Here is a 25000-nt window from a genome sequence, read left to right as displayed (position 1 = left end):
AGGAGAAACCATGCCCGTTTGTCTAGGAGTTATGATTGGATCAAACACTGATGGAGCTTTATCAATTTGTCAAGAATTTTGCACCGTACCATTTCTTTTTCCTTATGTGCTGAAAATTCTGAAATCATTAGTGTATTTATCTCCTGAAACTAAAACAATTTTAACTCAGGGTTTTGTATAATTTTTTCATTGTATGACTCCTCAGGCTCGTCTGGACATTCTGAAGATCCACTCCAGAAAGATGAATCTGACTCGTGGTATCAATCTGAGGAAGATCGCTGAGATGATGCCTGGAGCCTCAGGGGCAGAAGTCAAGGTAAATAGTGCTTCAATCTGTCTGCTGTTTTTATTGTCTCTTCTAGTGATGGATTATTCTATTTGAATTATTGAAATAGTACAGTTGTTAACTCTTTAGTTGCTAGATGCGCTTGAAGATGTAGGTCTGTAATGCCGGCTGGGTTGCTAAATACACCAAAAGAGTTAATATTATTATTACTTTTATTGCTACATTATTCTTATTACTATTATTAATATTATATTATTACAGTCTTTGTTATTATTAATATTATTGTTGTTGTATTGGCATGTTTATTTTTTAAAGTAAAGAACTTATTTATTTTTGAACAAAGGAAGTGAAAAAGAGATTTGACTATTTTGACTTCCCATTACATGACAATGCATTACAACCATTTACTGTATTGGTTCAATTATACCATGACCTGTCATATTTAACCTTTTACACCACAAGAGTATTCACTATGTTTATACAGTGATGTCACACTTGCAGGGGTGCCAAGTTTCCCGCATTTGGGACCACTGTCCTGCTGTCCCTCATTTTAGCCCAGTTGTTGGTAGTTATTAGTATTAGGAGAATATGACTGTGATATCCTTTATGGTCAATCAATACACAGTTTGTGTGTCTGATTAGTCCCTACAAAGTGTATGTAGTTGATGTCAGATATTAATATATTTTAGGGAGGTCAATGACCGAGGTATTATTATAAAATACCTCCAATAAGTTAAGTGACCAAGATATTTTAAACTACGTCCAATTGGTAGTATTGTATCTGTCGGGTACTGTCCCAATTTCATTTTGTAGTGTGTATTTGTGTGTGTGTGCGTGTGTCTATTATTCCATCCCTCATTTTGACTTTCTGAACTTGGCAGTCCTGCACCTGTTTTATTGATGTTGGAGTCACATTAATATTAATTTTGCTCCTTTCTAGAAAGTGCATGAATATGACTTGATACATTTTTATTTATAATGGGCAATATTTTTATTTGGTTTGAGAGTATTTCCATTACAACAATGAGCCCATAACCATCTTATTTTGATAATATTGACTTGTTTTCATCTGCAGGGTGTGTGCACTGAAGCTGGAATGTACGCTTTGAGGGAGAGACGTGTTCATGTAACACAGGAAGATTTTGAACTAGCTGTAGCAAAGGTAAATCTCTCTCTCTCTCTCTCTCTCTCTCTCTCTCTCTCTCTCTCTCTCTCTCTCTCTCTCTCTCTCTCTCTCTCTCTCTCTCTCTCTCTCTCTCTCTTCTCTCTCTCTCTCTCTCTCTTTCTCTCTCTCTCTCTCTCTTTCTCCACTCTTCCTCTCTCTCTCTCTCTCTCTCTCTCTCTCTCTCTCTCTCTCTCTCTCTCTCTCTCTCTCTCTCTCTCTCTCTCTCTCTCTCTCTCTCTCTCTCTCTCTCTCGTTGCCATTTAAAGAAATGTTTAAAATATTTTTCTCATTGAATCAGCACTTGGGTCTTATTATTGAGTCTGATGTTTTACAAAATACAGAGTGATCATTTTGTGCAATAATTTTTTTTTTTTTTTCTATTATTTTCATTTACAGATCATGCTGAAAGATTCTGAAAAGAATATTTCCATCAAGAAACAATGGAAGTAATTTATCTGTACATAGGTATCTCATCTCGGATGTAAATGGGGTGAAAATGATGGTTTGGATTTGTATTGGGATGTTGTCACTTTTTAATGTTTCATTTCATTATTTCCCGTTTTAAGTTCCTGTCTGTATGGATGCTGATGATGATGCTTATACCGCTGATGTGTTTATGAGGCATTTGATTGGATGTTTCATTATTTTTTTTTCTTACAATATGAACATATTTTTTAATCATAAATTTTACATGTCATGTGCTCCACAGAGCATTTTATATTTTTCATATTCTATATTTTAATTTGTTTTATCATGCAGTATGTACAGGTGGATGTATGCTTGTATGGTTATGATTGATGAAAGGTTTCTCCATTTTCGCATTATGTCATCACATATTTGACTTTAGGTTGTATTTATTTGACCACGATATTGAATCTTTGAATTAAAATGAAATTATATAGCATATCCTAGAGTTAAATTCAATTCTTCCAGTCAGTCATCAACCATTTTCCTGGATAGCCCGCTGAATGGAATCCCGACCTGTCAACTCTCCTGATTTTGTCAGAAAATTCCTGATATGTCTTTGCTCTCATTCCCATTTTCCGATTTTCCTTATTACAAGCTGTTTCCCCCATTGGATTGGATTTTATTATTCCAGCAAAAAAAAAAAGATCATCATCATCACCTCCTCCACCATGATAGATGGCAGGGAAGCCACCTGTTTTGTCTTATCTTTCCCTTTACCTGTTTTCCCTTTCCAAGTTGCTCTCGTCTTAGTTGTGGATTGGCATTGTTTTTTGTTTTTTTTCTCCCAGAAGGAATCCTCAGCTGTAAAGGAAGAATGTATGATTTTTTTTCTTTTCTTTTTTCCCCTTGTAAATTATCTCTCTTTGAGGTATGTACCTACTATTTTCGTATTAAGGTTTGAATATACTTTTTAAACATTTTAGTGTATCCTTTATAACGGGATCCTTTGATTGTGACTTTATCGGTAATGTCGAAATCGGCACATTTGATGTATTTCCCATGGGATCTTCTGTCCTCTTTTTGACTTGCATTTCTTTGGGGCTCTTAACTTCACATCTCATCTATTTTCCCTTTATGGTCTTCCTTTTTACTTATTGAAATGACACCTATAAGTGTAGCAAAACTCTTAAAAGTAGAACAAATAAAATCTTCTGGCCTCCCGAGGCAAAACGTCATCTTTCAACTAAGAACACAACACCTTCAAGATATCAGACTTTGAAGATGATGATCCATGAAATCCATAAATTTTCTTCAACTCATTTTCATTTCTGCCCCCTTTCTTTATTCAAGGTCTCATCAAACAAAATAAACAACCGCATTCCTGGAATCAGATTCAAAATAGAGACAAACTACCTTTGGTTTGATGTTTTATTAAAATGTGTCGTGGGTTCCTTTGAAAATTTTGAGTATGGAGTTTGGTTGTTTTCGCCCCAGCAAATTTTTAATGTGTTTGGAGTACCTACTTTTATCCCCCTACATCTGTTTTCCCAATCCGTGTCCATGTACAAAATCTCGAAAATTTGAAAAAAAAAAAAAAGCAAATTTTGCGGGCAAATCAGCGATTTTTGGCCATTTGCGATGCAAAAAACTGCCATGATAGTTTGTCTTACTTTTTCTTTGGTGCTTTTAACTTAAGGTCTGCAACTTTACCTTATTTCGCTTTTTCCTGAAGTGTCACAAGTGCTGTAAAACCCCTTTAATAAAAAACAAAACATCAAATGACCTTTCTTTCCACCAAGGGATGTCAGAAGACCCATCCCAGTCCCAGTGTGTTTGGTTGTAGCTGTACTGTAAATGTTGCTGCTGGATGCTCGAAGAAATAAATAACAATGTTAAATTGAATGTAAGCTTCAATTTAATATACGAAAACAGATAAAATGGATATTTCAGGTTTCCCCTTTATGAACAAAACAAGATGAATGAAACACTACTGACGAAGGACAATGCCATTATCTCATTGAATCTTACATTCAATTTCACATTGTTATTTATTGGTTGTAGCTGGAACTTTAAGGTTGTCTCAAACCAGACATGCAGATGTGCTTTTGATATCCCCACCATTGTCCTTCTCTCTTGCTAAATTTATGTCATAAGCGCTAGTGTCGCAAAACCCTGGAAAACAGAAACAACAATCAACCCCATTAACAGGCAAACCATCTCAAATGTCCCTGTGTGTAAAGTACACTTCATCTGATAGAGACTCGATCAATATGAACATATTCATCACCATCACTGCCACCACCACATGTACTACTACAAAAATCATCATCACCATCACATCTTCATTAAGTCCCAGATTTGTCAAAAAAAAATTCCCCAAATTTGTCCCTGAAAAGAGGACACGTCTGAAAGTATGACTTTTTATCTGTTACCTGTGGCAGGCCTGGAATAAAAACAACAATAATAAAAAAAAGGTAGCAACTGCCACACAGCCTTTCTAAAGTAAAGGCCTGATAATGACCAAAAAATTACGTCACAAAAGAAGACAGATGATCACCAAACGAAAGTGAGTTTTTTGAAGTGCTCAAGGAAACTGATTCCATTGGCTTAGCTATTGATTACAACTCGCAATTAACTTTTCCCCCGTGATTTTCGTCTTCTTTTATGACGAATTTTTTGGGTTAGTATTATGCTTTTAATTAACGAAGACTTCGGCCAAAGTCACTTTACACTAGTTCATTAGTGCACAGATCAGTGTGTTCTTACATTACCGTTACCGCCTACAAATATGGATTGTTGTGTTTTATGTTTTTAAAAGTTTTACAGCGCTTGCGATACATTTAGATCATTTCAGCGCCAATAAAAAGGAAGAAAATGGGATATAGTCAAAAAATTATAGCTTTACAATTGAAAGCACACAAGAAAAAGTTGACAAAGGGGAATTGTTTAAATAATAATAACAAATTTAGATTCCAGGAGCATACTATCACTGACATTTGAATGTTTTCCTCTTAAAGGGATCCTGTGCTTGTGTCTGGAGGAGACTTTTAGTATCATTGTGCTTAGTCTGAGACCACCTACTCTCAAATGTTTACAAACCATTATATATTCTATACAGATAATGTAACAGTACACAACACAGAGATGATTTACAAGGTAAAAATCATTGTCTCTCAAAACTACAACTATACATCATTTGACCGTTTCCCTCCCAGCCAAGGTCAGGACAAAACTAACTAATCCCATTTCAACTCGAAGACAGAAAGCAAACTAAGAAAACATATAGGGGGGTACAAGACAAACAAATCAAGTGACCTTCTGCCCAATATGGGAAGTAAAAGAAACCCACCCAGATACATGGATTGTTAAGTTTACAAAAAGAATCAAAGAGCAATTTGTAAAAAGTATACATAATTGATGTTTATTCATTCAAACACCTACAAAAGCATCAAATAATCGTATCACAGAAATCGAAAAATAAATTAAAACAAAATAATTGAATGGATTATTCATTGCAATTTCTTTCCATTATATTCTTTCAAAATGGAAAAAGCTAGATAACATATCTTTTTAAAAAACGCCAATGATACAAACCTATGATGCTAATTTTACAATAATTTTTTGTAAAACATTCTAATTGCACAAAATAAAGAACAGGTAGTGAAGCTGGTGAGTAAGTACTAGTGGACTGGTGGTCCCGATTGGTAGATCTCTTGAGTCATCAAGTCAGGAGACTGGATTGGGTCCCCACTTCAGTGGCTTTTTTTTTTTTTGACCCCTCAGTTCAGTCAGTCATGTACTGCCAAAAGTACAGCACGAAATATTCCTTCAGATCCAGGTGTTTAGTCCGGTTTCTATAGCATGAAATGGACAATAGCAATTGTTTGCTACCCTTTGGATAGGACATAAGTCTATTGCGAAGTACTTTCTGACTGCCAGATCCAACAAAATCAGCAGAATATACCTTGACTCTCTGACTGTGGCTCTGAAAGACCACTTTCACAATTTTGGTGGTGGATTTACATTTATTCGAGTGACTTATCTTTTGTCTCAACCAGTCATTGAAAAATGGCATATATTGGTCCCCCTATCACATCTAACATTTGTATGCGTGGTAGTTTTTATTGATGGAAAATTAAGTTTCAAATCGGCTTGTAAAATTATAAGAAAAAAAAAGAAAAGAATAAAATTAATTAGATGCAGGTCTTATGGAATTTTTAAAAAGACACATTTAGAGTTGACGAGGCAAAATCCCATTCTAGTCTTTATTTACCACTCCTGTGAGACAAAATCTTTGACAGTCCTAAAAAAAAAAATTGACTTCTATATTTATTGCATTTTATTTCACCAGTCCTAATTGATGGCACAAAGCTGTATGGCTGAATCCCGTTTTCATGCTTGCATTTTACAGTGGTGATTGGCAATATCATAAGCTTTTAAAAACTAACTCTTAGTAGTTATTTTTTTTAACCGATGGATAAAACATTCAAATTTTGTTGCTTAATCTTCAACTCTTTCAGTGCCATTGGCCACACTGTGTGGCCAGAGCAGAATCTGTTTTTCAATCTTTTTGTTTTCCATTGAATGAACATCGCTGGATCTCTCCTCAAACCTAATCTATATTTTTTGTGACTTCAAATTCTTTTGGATTTTATTATGCCATGGCTCCACCTGCAAAGAAACCAAAGGTCTTGTGTAAATTTCGGCCGGATTATACAAAAGAATTTCCTACCATTGTTTAATCAAAGAAAGGGATATTCTTTGCGCGTCGTAGTTCATGCAACTATGACTTCAGTATTTCCTTGGGTTGCAGGAATGATGTAAAAGTACATGTAAAAGTACATGTTGCCACCAAGAAACACCATAAATCTGTTGCTTCCTCAACATCACCTAGCATTTCGAGTTTCTTCAGCAAATATGATGAAGCAGAGGCTTTCCAAAAGAAAGTTACACATGGAGAATTTTGTTTGCTTGTTTTTTTAATCGAACATAACTTTCCAATGGCTGTGGCAGAGCATGCAGGTTCTTTATTTAAGAAGATGTTCCCAGATTGAGTACTTTGGAAAGAGCTCTTTACTCTTCTTTTCTCACTCTACTCATTTGATTGACTTCACTATTTATTGCAAGTGCAAATATCTTTGAGATGATTCAGTCTCACTTCACGAAGCTCTCCATCCCATGAAAGAATGTGACATCCTTCTGTTGTGACAATGCCTGTGTCATGATGGGGGTACACAAAGGAATGGCTAAAATTATTCGAGACCAAAATCCTGCTGTCTACATTAATGGCTGTGCCTGTTGTCTTCTTCACCTTGCGGCCAAAGCTGGCAGTAAAGTAAGGAGCTCCATAAGAACATTGAGAGTCGAGAGGTTGCATGTCGACATTTATGACTTTCTGGACAAGAGCACCAAACGTAAAAAAAGATTTTGAGAAATTTCAACTAGAATGTGGAGTTCACCTCAACAAAATATTAAAGCATGGAGCAACCCGCTGGCTATCTCTTGATGCCTGTGTAACACGTCTGCTGGAGCAGTGGGAGCCATTAAAATTCTTTTTCCAGACTGAGTTTTCATCGCTCTTTGCATATAGGGAAATACCCCAAGAATCGACAGGCTACTCCCCATTTGAGTTGATGTATGGACGATCACCTCGGGGCCCTATCAACGTAGTAGCTGATATTTGTAAAGGGAATGAGGACGATAGTAAAGAAATGATGTTTGCTTACGAATATGTGAGAAACCTGAAAAACAGAATAGAGGACACGTGTAAACTAGCACAGAAATCCGTCAGTAAGAAAGCAGAGAAATACAAACAATACTCTGATCGCAAAAGCAAATCAAGAAAATTTGAGATTGGTGACAAAGTATTAATACTCTTACCCGATGACTCAAGTAAACTTTTAACCATATGGAAAGGACCATTCAAAGAATTAGCAGTACGATGGATATTTATTATTATTTTGATAAGAGTACCAAACGTAACCAAGAATTTATTTCTTTATGTAAGGAGACTGGTGAGGTGGTGAGAAAAATTTTGAAACATGGCGTCACTAGTTGGCTTTCTCTTTTACTTTGTGTTGAAAGGGTTGTTTCTCAGTTTGACACTCTTAGTATTTACTTTCTGGGCCTGGCAGACAAATCGGAGAGAGTCAGACGATTACAGGACTTTTTTAATAATCCCCATAGCAGGGCATACTGTTTATTTTTGGCACCGACATTGCCACTCTTTGTTGATGCAAACACATTTTTGCAAAGAGAGGACTCCCAGCTCCACATCATGCAGGATAAAATCTATGATCTATTGACATCTCTCTGCATTCGGTTCTTGACCCCAAAAGCAATTTCCGAATGCAGAAGTCTTTTAAAGATTGATTTTAGTGATAAGAAGCTTCATAAGCATAGGCAAGATATTGTGATTGGAAGGGCTGCAAAGGATTATATTGAATGTCAGATGTAAGATGGCAAGTTATCAACAGATGAAGAACGTTCGTTTTATTCTGACATCAAGCATTTTTTTGCAAAGGCATGCAAATATATTGTTGGTTAGCTGCCAGTGGGCAGTACATTACTTGCACATGCAGGAGTCATGGCCCCGAACAACAGAACTTCTTTTGGGTTTTATTCTTTAGAGGCTTTGATGAAGGCTTTTCCTTCTGTGTTGCAGGGATTTTCAATAGACACGATTGAAACACAATTTTTGACTTACCAGGTGGACAGGCTCACCCCTGAAATGTTACACTGTGAAAGGGTGGACAAGGCTTGGACATTTATTGGAGTTGTTCCTCACAGTAATGCTGACTGTGAGCGTGTTTTTAGTCTGGTCAGAAAGTGCAAGACTGACTTCAGAGCCTCCATGTCAACCAGAGTGTTGTCCAATCTCAGTCATAGTTCAAAAGGTTCATATGTTGAGTCAGAACAAAACGTGCTATGAAGTGGAGCTGACAGCTGACCAGTTAAAACTTGCAAGAAGTGCTACCACAAAACACCTTGCAAATTCGAATTAATTTTTACCATTTCCTGAGGAAGCTTGTACATAGATATAGTGTTTGTATATATTTTATGAATTCACAATGATTTGGAGCCCTTGTAAATTTGGAGCTTGTACATAGATTTAGTCTGTATATTTTTTTACGAATTCACAATGATTTGGACCAGAAACCCTTGTAAATTTGAACCTTGTACATATATATTTTGTGTGTGTAAATTTAACCATTTTGAATTTGATAAACTTGGCAAATCAGTGGAAGCCACCTGCTTGCCTGTATTATTTTATGATTTATAGAATCAGTTTGTTTTCTCCCTGACTGAATGAAAGGATTGTCATTTATAATTACACATAATTATTCAGACCTCACCTTGGCACATTCATACCTCATACAATTTGTCAGCCAGCTCACCTCAACACTTGTTTTTTGCGGGTTATATTTATAGATGCTTCCGCCGCTACGCCTAGGGTAAGTTTTTTTTTTCCTCTTAACATTGCTTACCCCTATTTTTTTCCCTAGACTCCAATTTTTTTGGAAGAAGCATCCTATTTTTTTGCACTATGGGTTGGCAGGTATGTCGCTCTAAGAGTGAACAAAAAAAGCTCGAAATTTGACAGGATTAAGCGAGTCGACAAGTTTTTGAGCGACCCAAACTCTCATCTGTACTGCATTTTCCTACGTGATGATACTACACCGCTTTTCATGGCATGATATTTGGCCCTTCAACAAGACTCGCCACTAGTACACAATGTTCATCAATGTCTTCTCAACCTGTAGACTGACATATTGATCAGGTTTGTTATGACACCAACCATTACAAAAGAGCTTCCTACCATTTCTGAATCAAAGAAAGGGATATCCTTTGTGTTATAGTTCATGCAACTCAGACTTCAGTATTTCCTCGGGTGGCAGGAATGATGTAAAATTACATGTTGCCATCAAGAAACACCATAAATCTGTTGCTTTATCAACATCACCTAGCATTTCAAGTTTCTTCATCAAAAACGATGAAGCAGGCGAGTCAACAAGTTTTTGAGCGGCTCAACCTCTCGTCTGTACTGCATTTTCCTCCATGATACTATGCTGCTCTTCAATGCATGTAATTTGGACCTTCAATAAGACTCGCAACAAGTATATAATGTTCATCAACGTCTTCACAACCTGTTCACTGACATATTGATCAGAAGAAGGGAATGGTAATGAAAGTGACATTGAATATGACCATGTTGATGATATTCCTTCTCATAACAATTCGACTGACGACTTATTGGACAGTAATGACAGTGACAGCAAAAGCGAGAGTAGAGAGAGAGGTCATGATCCAAATGAACTTTAGTGGGCATCAACTTTTGACCATGTCACCATAGAACCATTCACATCTTCTACTGGTCTTTATCTAAATGGACTATGAAAATGATCCAATTGACTTCTTCAACCTTTTTATTCCTGAGGATTTGATCGTTGAAATGGCTGATCAAACGAACATCTATGCCACTCAACGAAATGCAGCCAACTTCCGCCCTGTTACCTCTGACGACATTTTTTTACATCAACATGATGTTTGGAGTTTAAAAACTACCATCCTATATATTTTATTGGTCAAATGATTATCTTCTGAGGGTTCCCCACGTTGCTGATGTAATGCCAAGAAGGAGATATCAAAGTATTTCACAGTATTTTCATCTCGCCAACAGCAATGGCTTTATTCCTAGGGGTGAGCCAGGTCATGATGCACATTACAAAGTGAGGCCTGTTATTGACTCAATGCTTGCAGAAGATATTATTAACCTGATTGTGCCTTGAGTATCGATGAAGGAATGATCCCATTTCAAGGCCGACTTTATTTCAAGCAATATATCAAGCCAAGCCAAACCCTTGGGGTGTATAGTATGGTGTTTATGTGATTTTCACAACTGGATATGTCAGAATTCTCATTTTACACTGCAAAAAATGACGCCAGGCTGATCCCAAATGGACCTGGACATTATGTTGTGTCTCAACTAGGTGAAAGATTTTTTTATAAGAACCACCATTTTTATTTTGACAATTTTTTTAGCTCTGTGAAACTTACTCGGGACTTACTTGAAAAGGAGATGTACTCTTGTTCAACAATTCGTCAAAACAGAAAAGACTGCCCCACTGATCTTAAAGGCAACTTGCCCAAAGGAGAGTGCAGAATGCGGCAGTGTGGGAACCTTTTTGCCTACTGGTCGGCATGACAAACGCCCTCTTTCTATGCTCTCTACAAATGCATCAGCGACGATCGGTCAAATGCCAAGAAAAACTAAAGACGGTATTTTCAACAAAGACGTTCCTCAGTCTGTGCTTCTCTACAACCAAAACAAGGGTGGAGTTGATAAAAATGACCAAATGCGCTCCTACTATCCAATTGACAGAAAAAGCCATAAATGGTGGAGATGTTGCTTCTGGTATTTGATGGAAGTTTCAGTGTTGAACGCTCACATCATCTACAAAAGCATGCCTCGTCCCGAAGGCACCAAATCATTAACCCATTGTCAGTTTCACCTTTTTGTTGCCCGGAGTCTGATGAAAGGGGGTTCAAGAAAAAAAATCATCACTGGAAAAGACCCTTGCTGTTGCTGGATTGGCCACAAAGGACCGTCCTACCCACCACCGTGTTTGCTTGCCTGGTCACAAAAAACAGTGTTATCAGTGCCGTGCCAAAAACGTCAGCACAGAAAAAAATGCATCCAGAAACTGTTTTTGGCTGTGTACTGTGTAACACACATCTCTGTGATGAGTTGTGCTTTAGTTAGTTTCATGAAAAATTGAATTAAAATGATGAAAATGACAAAAACATGTCAACTTTTCTGTTTAAGAGACTGAATTTCTGGATTTTTTTTTTCTATCCATGTAACATCTTGGATGCCTCAAATTGAATTTTGTATTAAACTTTCACCTTTTCCCTTTCATTTGCAACAAATTTGGAATAAATCAGAGATCAACTTTTTTTTAAATGAATTTTTTATTGAAGTCAGTAATTAAATCATCCAGGGTTATGCCCCTTACCTTGGTAAATTACGCATGTGTTTTTCATAAACTCCTGGTAAATTAAGGGTTAATAGTTCAGAGCAATGCCTTGAGTCGATGAAAAAAAGAAGCCTTGTCTGCTCTTTCTTCTCAAATTAGTGAGAAAGAGGAGCACTTCAAAGCGCTTTAGGATGGATGAAAATGACTTGTAAATATTGTAAATATTTGGTTTTATTTTTGTTCTGTTTTAGTGTACAAAATTATTTTTACAATATTTGATTTGCGATAGAGCAGTATATATAAATAGCTCCTTTTATCAAAAAGTTGAGCACTGTTATTTCATGGTTTTTGCTTTTATTATTCATACATTTGCTCCAGTTCTACTGTCCTGTCGAGCACTTTATTTTAACCAGAAATGAACCTCGTAAGTACTAATTTTTAATACTCGACAAAGAACATCCCGATCCTGACAAGCAGACAATACCTAAAATCTCTAATCAACAAAACCGAACAATTTATAAGTAACACCAGATGGCGAGCTTTTTTCTACCTAAACCCTGACCAAACAGTTAAAAATAAAGAAACTTTTGGATTTAGATCTACCACACCAGCCTCATCCATACCTGAACTACGAGAATTCGAAGATAGAATGACAGACATCACCCGAAACATAAAATTCAGACAAATCAAAGACACCTTCCAAAACAAACTAAAACAAGACATGTGATCAATACATCAAGACTCCAATGTTTACGTCGCCGCTGACAAAACCACAAATTTCGACAAGCTCATCCCTAAGGAATACACACATTTACTTGACAAAAATATACAAGCAGAGTACAAGAAACAAACACCATCTACGACACCTGACATTACAGCAGAAGACAAAAGCATCGCCGAAAACCTACAGCTCAGCGTCAGAATAGACACCACAGCAAAATCTAATGCCTTCATTACTATCAAAGACCATAAATCAAACTTTCGTAACAACGTACAATGCCGTCTCATAAACCCATGCAAATCACAAATCGGAAAAATAAGTAAACAGATATTAGACAGAATCAACAACAAAATCGTCTAGGAAACCGAATTCAACCAATGGAGAAACACTGCTGAAGTTATCAACTGGTACAGAAACACAGAAAACAAACGACAAAATGCAATCATCTTTGATATCTGTAATTTCTACCCTTCAATCACCAAAACTCTACTCATCAAAGCACTACAATTCGTGAAAACCTTTGACAACATCACCGAAGAAGAAATCCATATTATCCTGCACTCAAGGAATATAAGAAAGTATCATTACTTCCTTCTTCAATAGTTAATTTAGAAACACTGAAATCTCTTTTCTGTAACAATAGGCAAAAGAACTGTGGTTCTGGCAATTTCTCTTAATGTTAAGTGTGAGAGCTGTGGTGATGTTGATGTAGTATCTTCAACAATGACATCAGTGAAATGCAGTGCTGAAGTATTTGATGTTAACCGTAGAGCTGTGGCTGCTGCCTCTGCCACAGGAATGGACTATGCAGGTTTATGCAATTTTTCTGAAATCATGAACATCCCCTCTCTGCATCACAAAACATTTTCACTTCATACAAAAACAATTTAAAAAAGAATAGACACATTTTCTCAAGACATTCTGCAAAAATCTGTTCTCATCGTAAAGGCTGCATACCCTGAACAAGATACGATGTGAAAGATATTCACATTTCGTTTGATGGGAGTTGGCACAAACGAGGCCACACTTTGAAGTCTGGAATCAGATTAGTCATTGAGAGGAAAACAGGTCTCATTATTGACTTTGAAGTTTTAACTAGTTATTGTCCTTTTTGTGCTACCACAGGAAAGCTACTGGCTGAGGAAAACATACTAAAACCCATCTGCAGTGCAGACTATGACGGTATAGTAGTAGTGTCTTTTTATATACTTTATTGTGTAAGGCCTATTTTAAGTAGGAATTTTTTTTTTAAGCGTATAGCACAGTGTGCGGATGGCAAGAATTGATAAAATTCTTGGTAGGAAATTCCACCACTTGGTAGGAAATTTTAAGGCTAGATTTCCCTGGACACCCTGAAACTTATAGATCAATCATTTTGGGAATTTCCGATAGAGCACCTTGAGCATCGCGCATTCCAAACGAACACAGTGGCTCAACACTCCTGGCCACCTACCCCTTTGAAAAAGTGGTCAAAGGTAGAGGTAGCGAGTTGGCAGCGGAGGATCAACAAGGATGGACACTCCTCCAACCCATATGCGAACTGGACACAGAAGGAAGACTCAACATTCTCTCTGCATTGTTCAAACCTCACATTACTGCCCTACAACTCATGCACCATTTTCACCTACGCTCCCAGAAACCAACCGAGTCACTGTTGAAATATGGCCAAAACTTGGAGAGCCTGTCAAGCAAAAAAGCAAACCAGCAGAGGCCCAATGCGATACTGAACTGGACCCTGACAGACCGATTCATGGACAGACTGTTACAGCATAAACTAAGTCGTACTTGAGGGAGTTTATCCGTAATGACATGGACATCATTTTATGTATCCTGCAAGATCAGGCCAACCTGACATCTAAGATGTTGCACAGACCACAAGTTTGATGTGACTGTTTGATGGATAGAGAGCCCAACAGTCATAAGAAACGCAGAAGACGACATAAGCGGCCTCTGAATCATGATACTGAACACCTCGTGACCCATTGGCCACAGACCTGTGACCCGGTTCTCCATCGGTCAGACTCCTTGGCCTGAAACCCGTAATCCGGTACCCCGGTGGCCAGATGGTGACCTTGAGATCCGTAATCCGGTACTCGGTTGGCAAGATAATGACTTTGAGATCCATAATCCGTTGCCCTGTTGGCTGGATGGATTTTCCCCAAGTCTTCATAACACAAAATATTGAGATGGGATTTTGTCCATTTAAAACACAAATGATAAGAAGTTACAATTATTAGAAATGAGAAAGAAATTCGTTCTACTAAACAAAAGCCTGTAATTTCATAATTATACATCAGTTCACCCCATCATAACACAAGATTGAGATGGTCACAATTTGTATACTATGGTACATATACCATCAAATCAGGTAACTCGGTTTCAAGAGAAAATTTTGCCTATTTTGGTATTGGATCAATTAAAGTACACCAATTACTCTTTTGGAAGTCATTTTCTTTGATGAAAGATCAAAGACTTTAAAAATAATTACAACAAGACTGGAATTACACCAAAAAAAACTCCAAATCTGCTGAGGCAAAATTTCCACTTGATGTAAAGCACCCCATTTAATGGTGATCAATCAAAATGTCACACATCAGATCTAACGTCTTCTAGGCCTCTTCTAACTCCACCAGGACTCCATCGCAATCTTTCGGGTGGAGGAAGACGACCGGTTTTCCATGGGCTCCAATTTTGGGCTCTTGGCTCAGGAGTCGGATATTTTTGGCCCTGAGATCTGCCATTGCTTTTGTTATGTCATCAACCTGACAAGGATATAGTGATTGTAAAATGAATAGAGTTGCCATTGGAGAAGGAAATTCAAATTTCTAACACTGATATTAAAAATAGAATAGCATACACATATATAAACATCACCTCAATATTCTCATATATTGCATTGAACCAAGATAACAAAAACTACATTTTGATTCAGCATTATCCAGTTGTGCAATGTTTTCGTCATTAAAAAAAACAAAAACCTTATTTCCCTTAATTTGAAGAAAATTTCATAATTTTGACTTTTTGAAATTTAATTTACAGCAGCAGAGGTAAACTCTGGCTCTATTGTTCTTAAGAAATAAATATCAGTGACAAAATGGAAGAGAAGCTTCAATTTAATTTAAGATAGATGACAAGGATATTTCAGTCAGGTTTCAGTTTATCAACAAAACATAATGAAATGAAACAGTAAGACTAAGTCGAATGAGTGATACAAGGAAGGTTTATTAACAAAGGCTAAGGGTAAATCCAAAACATCCACAATACCCGTTTTTGTAAATAACATTGAAACTTCTACTCCATTTTATTCTCGTTAACTTATTTCTCAGAATTGTAACAAACAGCAACATCTGCATGGTTCAGAAGGACCATTTTAACTGATTCAACTCTATGGACTAGAATACTTGTGAACCTGAGCCAAGCCAGCAGCCTACCAACGAATATACACTCAAAACAAACTAGGTGACTGTAAGTGTCTTAATTCACTTTATCTAATTGTGCTGCAATCGGAGAAGGTTCATTACTTCCTTTAATAGGGTCCAGTCTGAAGAACATGACCAAAAATATTTGTAGCTTTGTTTTGATCTTTTGGGTTTAAAAAATGGTGCCGTTGTTATGCACCTCCGTTGGAGGTGTACAAAAACGCACCGTTTTTATGCACCTCCGTTGGCGGTGATGGTAAATTAATGAAAATGTTGTTGCATACGTCCATGAGGTTTAAATCTAACTACACAAGTGGTATATATAAAAAAAAATAATTGTTGAAATCTTCGATCTAATATATTATTATTAACAATTTACCAGTATGTATTGTTAATTTTAAACAGGCATCTCAATTCATCCCACTACAGTTTTACATTCTAAGACCTCAAGTAATACTATTCCCTTCCGGCTTCCCCAACCTCCACACATTTTCTTTTTTCAAATTTACCTCAATACAAATGTGATGCATGCCTCCATCTTTGTTTTTCTTGAGAAAAGAACTGATAGGACTGTTCTCTCCGAGGGGATGAAGCAGCTGTATGAGGATGTGATTTAAAAAAACAAGGCATTCATATATCATCATGAATCATAATCAATATAGTGCAACAGGATGTGATTTCCAATTGAGACAAGTGATGAAAGAGTCCTGCCAATGGCCAATTAAAGCTTTTCCTTGGTTTTCCATTAAATGAGATCATCCATTTTTATATTTCCTTGGATTCTACTTTCTCTATGCAACTGACCTGCAATGTAGGTGACGTCATGTTTGATATCATTACCTATGCTAAATTCTGAGTTTTTATGGGGCAGCGTGGCTCAGCAATATGGTCTTTGCTTTGTGTAGATTTTGATTACCCGCAGTGCTGTGTGGCTTTAAGCGAGTCACCTCACTTTACAGCTCTACACTGCAGCTGATGCCTGGGTTATTTCAGTCTTCCCTTGGAACAGACCCTAAAGATATATTTCCCCTTGGGGATGAATAAAAGGAATTTTATTTTATCAAATATGTTTCCAAGAATAAAGAAGCAGACCCTGTCATTAACTTCTTCACACCCAATGACTGTCATACTCTAAAAAAAATATTTTCAGAGATCAGCAGTAATGGCCAGTTATGATGCCTTCATCTTCTAAAATATCAGACCTTTTAAAAGTCCCCATACAATTCCAATTGATGCTGATATGAAGCTTCAAAATGCATTGTTTTTCCTTTCATTTTTATCATTCCTCTACATAATAATTGTATCATGATTTTACCACAGTCTTAGCCATATATTCATTCTAGGCTGTACTACACTTGGCTGTCTGATGCTTTGAAACATTATACTTTTCGATATCTACCTCAAGTGTACAAGAAGTCATAACGTTCAGTTAAGCCACACAAAAAAAAAACAGGCCACAAATTGAATTACAACTGCAACTTCTGTGAAAATGCCATAAAAAGAACAAAACTTTAGTTTTAATGTTTTGGTGTGACAGAAAATTATCGTAATTATAGCACGCAGTTCACGCAGAAAAGATGATGATGATGATGTTGATGATTATGTTACAAAATTGAAGATAACCTCAATCTTGGTGTCTCCCAGTTCCACAAACACTGTGGTCACTCCATGGTCAGGTAAAGCCTGCAAGAAAGATCAAACCAAGAAAATGAAAAAAATGAAAAAAATAAAATGCAATCAAAATAACCAGAGAAATAAATGATCAAATGGCTAGAAGGACCCATGCCTTTTAGACTCAAAATTAAAGATTCATAATTGATTTTCCACTGCGTTCATTATGTCTATATATACTATATATGGCATCAATGTTGAACATGGTCAGTGACTGAATGGGTGATGATGCTATGATTGAAAATCTATGGCCCTAACATTGTGTTGCTTGTCCTCAAATGAGGTGCATAACAAACACTAAGCTATGTACTAGACTTAAGTATGAATCAGTACTTGATGGTTATTGAAGTCAGTGATGGGTATTATAGGAGCGCTAGCAGATGATTGTTTAGTGTATGAAAATCGATTCCATTGACTTGCTGGGGGAATAAAGCATTGGGATGCGAGTGAAATAGAAGAAACCATTGAAACCAGCTGTAAATATATACAAATAGTATATTTCCATTTAATTATTAAATCCAATTCAAGCTATTCACAATAATTACAGAGCATCTAAGTTACAAAAAAAGTCGACAGAACTTGAGGCCAATGTGTGTTATGAACAAGATTTTGTAGAATCCGAGGTCTCACTTTTGACAGAAATACACAAAGGATTTACTTAAGGTTATGAAAAATAAATGGAATACCCTCCCAATACCCCCCCCCCCCCCCCCCCCTTGCCACATTACCCCATAAGTACCACGACACTCACAGGATTGACCCTTAAACCCTTCTTGATAAGGATAATGGGTCATCTTCTCACATCACCCCACCACACACACACACACCCCACCCTCTTTCACAGCTTTCACCATCTCAAAAATGTAATCTTCTCATTCCCAAAGGTCTCATTCTTCTATACACCACGCCACTGGTCTTCCTTCACAATGATAAGTGTACACAACCAACCTACCACATGCACGCAACAAAACAAAGAGAGACAAAACCATCCCTCTGCAATGTGACTGTGAGTAATGCTGCTGCTGCTGACACTGAGACATGCTACTGCTTGCCCTACACTCACACACACACGCAATGCCCTCACACTTACCCCTATGCCCTAATTAGTGCATTATATATTGTGAAAGTGGTCTACCAGACAATGCAGATCTATAACTAAGCTCACCGAGTTCTGAAAGCGGTGCAGATTTTATTTTATGCCATTCTTGTCACCATATGGAATAAAATTTGCAGATTTGATTACTTTGTTGTAGCCAAGGTGTGTGATTATGAACCTCATTTAATGTGAGGTGGCTTTTAAATTAGTGTCATATGGGGGGAAAAAAGGGCATTTTAAAAGTTTTCATAGGGTTGAAGGTTGATGTAACTGAGGTGCACTTTAGTTTTAGTAACACGAGGTTCTTCATGACATTCAATAAATACATAGTCAATTCTATTGGACTAGTATCCTGTTTAGATGAGATATGAAAAATTGTTTTTTTTTAATAAAGCTTTTATATTGCGCAATATACACTAAACATGCTCAAAGCGTTTTACAAAGGGTCCCTGGCCAACAGCAACATTTAATATGTAGGATGGGACATGACGCCTGTTAGGCGATATTACAATTTTTTCGGACAGAGACAAAGCTGTTAACAGCCAGGTACTCATTTTACACCTTAGTACGGTGAGAGAATGTGAGTAAAGAGCCTTCTCCAAGGACTCAACTATGCACTGAGCGATGCTCGAACCCAGGACCTTCTGATCCGAAAGCGAATGTCATACCACTACACTAGATAGCCACAATATGCAAACCAGCCTAGAGACTAGAGACCCCACCAACCTGTTTGCCACTAACGTTTCCTCCGAGGACATCCCTGTATAGAGCTGCACTTTTGTCAAGGTCAGGAGTAACCAGGGCAATGTGGTTGATCTTTCCAAGATTCCATAACTGGTTTATACATGAGTCAAAAAGAAAAAAGATAATCCTTTCTGTTAATAACAAGAATATTAATAATAAATCAATGTAAAAATACGAAAGAATATATATATATATATATATATATATATATATATATATATATATATATATATATATATATATATATATATATTATTTTTTAAATATTTACCACAATGTTTGAGACAGTCTACATTAATGTTTCAGGCTTAATTCACCATCATCAGGACTGAGTTGTTTTGTTGACTGTTGTTGTTTGTTGAAGTGGTTCCGGTTTGTAGTTAATTAACAAGAACTTCCGGCGATGTGGACACGTACCGTACATCTCCCTTTTCGTGTTGAGTGTGGCTTCATGAGGGTGTTTGATTATACTTTCCAAAAAACCACAAGCTACATAAAATTATCAACAGGAATACCATAAAAATAAGCTACTCGTGTATGCGCAGCATAGAACAAATAATTTCAAGCCACAACAAAAAAAGATTAATAAACCACCGACAAGAGCAAAACCCACCCACCAGAAAATGCAACTGCAGAAATAAGGAACATAAACAAACAATGTTTAGAATCAAGTTTAATTTACCAAGCCACAGTCACCGGAACTAAAACAAACAAGCAAGAAAAATATGTAGGACTAACGGAAAATAATTTCAAAACAAGATACAACCTCCACACCTCAACATTTAGAAACACTAACAAAAAATCATCCACAAAACTCAGCGAACATATTTGGAAATTAAAAGACAACAAACTAGACCACAACATTTCATGGAAAATTTTATCTAAAGCAACAGGATACACACCAACATCAAAACAATGTAGCTTATGCCTGGAAGAGAAATATACTATAATCAAACACCCTCATGAAGCCACACTCAATACGAAAAGTGAGATGTACGGTACGTGTCCACATTGCCGGAAGTTCTTGTTAATTAACTACAAACCGGAACCACTTCAACAAACAACAACAGTCAACAAAACAACTCAGTCCTGACGATGGCGAATTAAGCCTGAAACATTAATGTAGACTGTCTCAAACATTGTGGTAAACATTTAAAAAATAATAATTCGCTCCATTACTACATGTCGTGCACTTTTCATACCATATTTGTATCAAACACGATTCAATATATATATATATATATATATATATATATATATATATATATATATATATATATATATATATACATACATATATATATATATATATATATATATATATATATATATATATATATATATATATATATATATATATATATATATATATAATGTAAATTTTCACTCACATTTTTTTGGCCGAGACGACTCGTTTCTGTGTTTTTTACACTTCTTCAGTCGGCGTAATCCATTGTAATGTCCGTAGAAAACTCCAAACTAAAGTTGTTTCGTTGTGTAATGGTGATTAGTTTTGATGTGTATTGTGATGTGCTCTCATGTTTATATTATGAGTGTGTGTGTGTGTGTGTGTGTGTGTATATGCGTGTAGGTGTGTTGTGTGTACATGTGTGTGTGATATTGTAGTGGAATGTGGATGCGGCGGGGGGGGGGGGGGGGGGGGGGGGGGGGGGGGGAGGCGAGAGGGGGAGGAGGGGTATAATGGGGTCGGGAGGGGGGGGAAGGGGGGGGGGGGGAAGGAAAGGGGGGGGGGGGGGGAGGGGGTTATTTGGCCTTTTGCGTTTTGAGCTTGAATTTGTTAGAGTGTCTGCACAAAGCCACCATAACCACTGATAACACCGCAGCACAATACATCGGCAGCACAGAACCCCCATTCAAAACACGATACAACAACCACAAAGCCTCCATAACTAATGAAAGCAAAGCAAAAAGCACCAAATTAGCAATGCACTATTGGGAACAAATAAACACACAAAAAACACCAACAATAACCTGGGAGGTCGTCAAGCAAAGCAGCCCTACAGATGCGGTGCTAGAAAATGCAATTTATGCCTGACAGAGAAAACTGGAGATTTTACCACACAACCACAGAAACAATAGCACCTTAAACAAAAGATCTGAACTGATGACAATGTGCAGACACTCTAACAAATTCAAGCTCAAAACGCAAAAGGCCAAATAACCCCCCCCCCCCCCCCCCCCCCCCCCCCCCCTTCCGACCCCATTATACCCCTCCTCCCCCTCTTCCTCCCCCCCCCCCCCCCCCCCCGCCGCATCCACATTCCACTACAATATCACACACACATGTACACACAACACACAACACACCTACACGCATACACACACATACACACACACACACTCATAATATAAACATGAGAGCACATCACAATACACATCAAAACTAATCACCACTACACAACGAAACAACTTTAGTTTGGAGTTTTCTACGGACATTACAATGGATTACGCTGACTGAAGAAGTGTAAAAAACACAGAAACGAGTTGTCTCGGCCAAAAAAATGTGAGTGAAAATTTACATTATACATTAGCTCTAACCACCATTATCGAGCACTTTCGTACCTACAAGTACCCACCAACACTCATAAATATATATATATATATATATATATATATATATATATATATATATATATATATATATATATATATATATTCATCAAACTAATTACAGAATTTTATATATGTAATGGATTTTGCATGGTTGAAAAAAAAAACCCGAAAAAAACATACAAATAAAATTACACTTGGTCATAGATCAGAAAGATATCCATTGATCAGTAAACAACAAAAAACAACCAGCTGGCCTCACCTCATCTCACCTAGCCCCAGACCATACTTTAAGGATCTTCACTGAGATAATAATAGATTTTATTGCTAAACTAGGATCAGCACATAACTTTCATGAGAGAGACCAGTCGATATCTATTTTTTAAAATCACCCTTCTTGTTTAAGGTTTAATACATTTAAAAAGAGCAGATTTCATTATGCATTAGTTTAAAGAATAAGGAAATGTGATAGAAAGTGCAGGAAGTCTCATAATCAAATAATATTCCCCAACAAATAAAAGAATCGTGCAACATCAAGTCTGGTCAACAGTGAGATGGAAGTCAACCTGGTAGTGGTTCCTTGGTGTTATGCACTCCAAACAGTTTCAAACACAACTCAGGGACGAGTTCTTGGGTAGATAGTGATTACTTTGTTGTAGCCATGGTATGTGGTTTTGAACCTCATTGAACGTGATGTGGCTTTTAAATTAGTGTAATCATAGGGGGGAAAAAGGGCATTTAAAAAGTTTTCATATAGGATCCGAGGTGCACTTTAGTTTCATGACACTCATTCATACATGGTCAATTATATTGGACTAGTATCCTGTTTAGATATATATATATATATATATATATATATATATATATATATATATATATATATATATATATATATATATATATATATATATATATATATATATATATATATATATATGCAAACCAGCCTAGAGACTAGAGACCAAACATACAAAAGAATCATGCAACATCAAGTCCAAGAATTGTGGAGCACAGTACAATTGAACGGGGTGAAATAGTACCCTACATTTCATCTTCTTTATGACTCTGTTCTAAGTATTTCATGTGAGGAGTTGTTTTTTATTTGGGAGTGGGGGGTTGTTACCTTCTTGCCAGAAAGACAGCTGGATCTGTGGAATTTCGATGCTGGTAACTGAAATGAAAAGTTCAAGCTTTCTTATAGTCACAATATGTCTCCACACATTGTAGAAGACAGATTTAAAATCACTGTAACTATTATCAGAGAGAGTAACTTTGTTTCAGCAAGTGTTGGGTATCATGTTAAAGGTCATAAAATAAGGTTTATTTAGATTATTATAAATCATTTTCATGTACGGTAAGTATAGAAGAAATTAGGAGATTAAATGAAAATTGAAAAGAAATTTGGCAGAGATATTTTTCAATTAACTAATTAACCGTCTATCAATGTATCAATTAATAGATAGTAATAATATGTATTCAGTAAAAGTTCTTATAATTCAAAATGTAAATACGTTTTCATATATATTAAGTATTAATAATTAAGAATGAATATGAATGAACATGGGGCGAGACTTTTTTTTAAAAAAAGTTTTCCCCCTCCCAAACCCCCTACTAGAGAACATTATAAAAAAAACAAAGATAACTGGGGATGTAGGAGCTTTCGGAAGGCCTCCCCACATAGGTTCACAAATAACGCCATGGCCATGGTGTCTTTAACTTTACATAGTGTTTTTATGCACCTCCGTTGACGGTGTATCTTAACGGATCGTTTTTATACACCTCCATCACGCATGCGCATCCCACCCAATTTCATCAGCGATATTGTGTTTCTGTATTTGGACATGGCGAAAGTTATATTGTGACATCTGTAGGATGTTTTTGTTAATAAATTTAGATAAAAATAATAATAATTTTAAAAATCGACATATAAAATCAGAAAATAGAAGTTGCATTGAAGGTAAAATGATGTTTTAGAAAGACCTTATTAAATGTGATGACCAGATAGGTGGCTCCATAGCTCAGTGGACAAGCTGTCAGACTCTAACCTTGAACGTATTGGGTTCGATTCCCATAGTAGACATTTTTTTTTAAAAGTTTACTTTGTTGAGAAAGACAACATTTTTGTTTTGTTTTTTTTTCTTTCTGTTTTTTTGTTTTTTTTTTGTTTTTCAAAAACTTTTTATCATGTTTTGAAAAAACTTTGATTTTAATTTTATAAAATTATTTATTTATTTGAGATCAGTATGTGTGTGCCATGTTCCTTTTTACTTGTGATTTTTAAAATAAATGTTATTATTCTTTAATTTATTGTATAAACGCATGGGCGTATGCAGCAACATTTTCATCAATTTACCATCACCGCCAACGGAGGTGTATAAAAACGCCACCTTATATAACAGTAAATAACAGTTCAGTAACTTAGTAAGTGTAAGGGCCAAAAATAAAGTTCCAAAAAACGAGTTTGTTTCACATTCACATTGCTTTACTGAACTGTTAATTTACACAGTGAGCCAATCGGCATCCACTGGACTGGAGTTATCAAAGTCAAATTAAAATGTTTAATAAACCTAGAACAATACAAATTCATCAAATACAAAAACAAATGAATGAATGACATTCTTTTGTTCTTCAATTATTCATCAATCAATTCAAACACGGGGGAAAGTGAAAGTGAAAGAGAATGATGGCTCACCAAATAAGATGAATCGATTTTTAAAAGAGAGGAAATTCGAATTATATGTCTGAATGCCATTAATATAAGCCTTCAAATCTTTTGTTGTAGTTTTTGTTTTACTATAATATTTTGTCGATAGTGATTTAGAGCCAAGAACTCAGCCTAAACAACCTTCAGTATTGGAAGCGAAAGTAGAGAGAGGATGCAAGATTTTGAAAGCGAAAGTGAAAGTAAAGTAATGTCCATGTGCGGCTCAATTTACAATTAT

The 25000-nt window shown here is 36.4% G+C and overlaps 2 protein-coding genes across 3 annotated transcripts in view; one reads left to right on the top strand and one right to left on the bottom strand.

The window, feature by feature from the left end:
- Positions 1 to 2355, top strand: part of LOC144965675 (26S proteasome regulatory subunit 8) — a 19334-nt gene extending 16979 nt beyond the window's left edge. For both annotated transcript variants that reach the window (XM_078901255.1, XM_078901256.1), the window contains exons 11-13: positions 206 to 316; positions 1362 to 1448; positions 1848 to 2355. In XM_078901255.1, the coding sequence (XP_078757381.1) occupies positions 206 to 316; positions 1362 to 1448; positions 1848 to 1901 (252 nt within the window). In that variant the 3' untranslated portion in view covers positions 1902 to 2355. The remainder of the gene's footprint in view (positions 1 to 205; positions 317 to 1361; positions 1449 to 1847) is intronic.
- A 3509-nt stretch (positions 2356 to 5864) lies between these two features.
- On the bottom strand, positions 5865 to 24936 carry LOC144965674 (methylmalonyl-CoA epimerase, mitochondrial-like). Its single transcript, XM_078901254.1, has 6 exons — positions 24751 to 24936; positions 23182 to 23229; positions 19470 to 19577; positions 17600 to 17659; positions 16486 to 16572; positions 5865 to 15319 (listed from the first exon to the last, which is right to left on the bottom strand). The coding sequence occupies exons 1-6, from the start codon at positions 24808 to 24810 to the stop codon at positions 15167 to 15169; spliced, it is 516 nt and encodes a 171-aa protein (XP_078757380.1). The 5' UTR covers positions 24811 to 24936; the 3' UTR covers positions 5865 to 15166.
- Positions 24937 to 25000: the final 64 nt, after the last annotated feature.

This window comes from Berghia stephanieae, chromosome 2 (genome assembly GCF_034508935.2).
Source record: "Berghia stephanieae isolate SIO BIC M18660-M18661 chromosome 2, UCSD_Bste_1.3, whole genome shotgun sequence".
NCBI lineage: Eukaryota > Metazoa > Mollusca > Gastropoda > Nudibranchia > Aeolidiidae > Berghia > Berghia stephanieae.
Note: the sequence above shows the minus strand (reverse complement) of the source record. Positions and strands in the feature narration are given on the sequence as shown.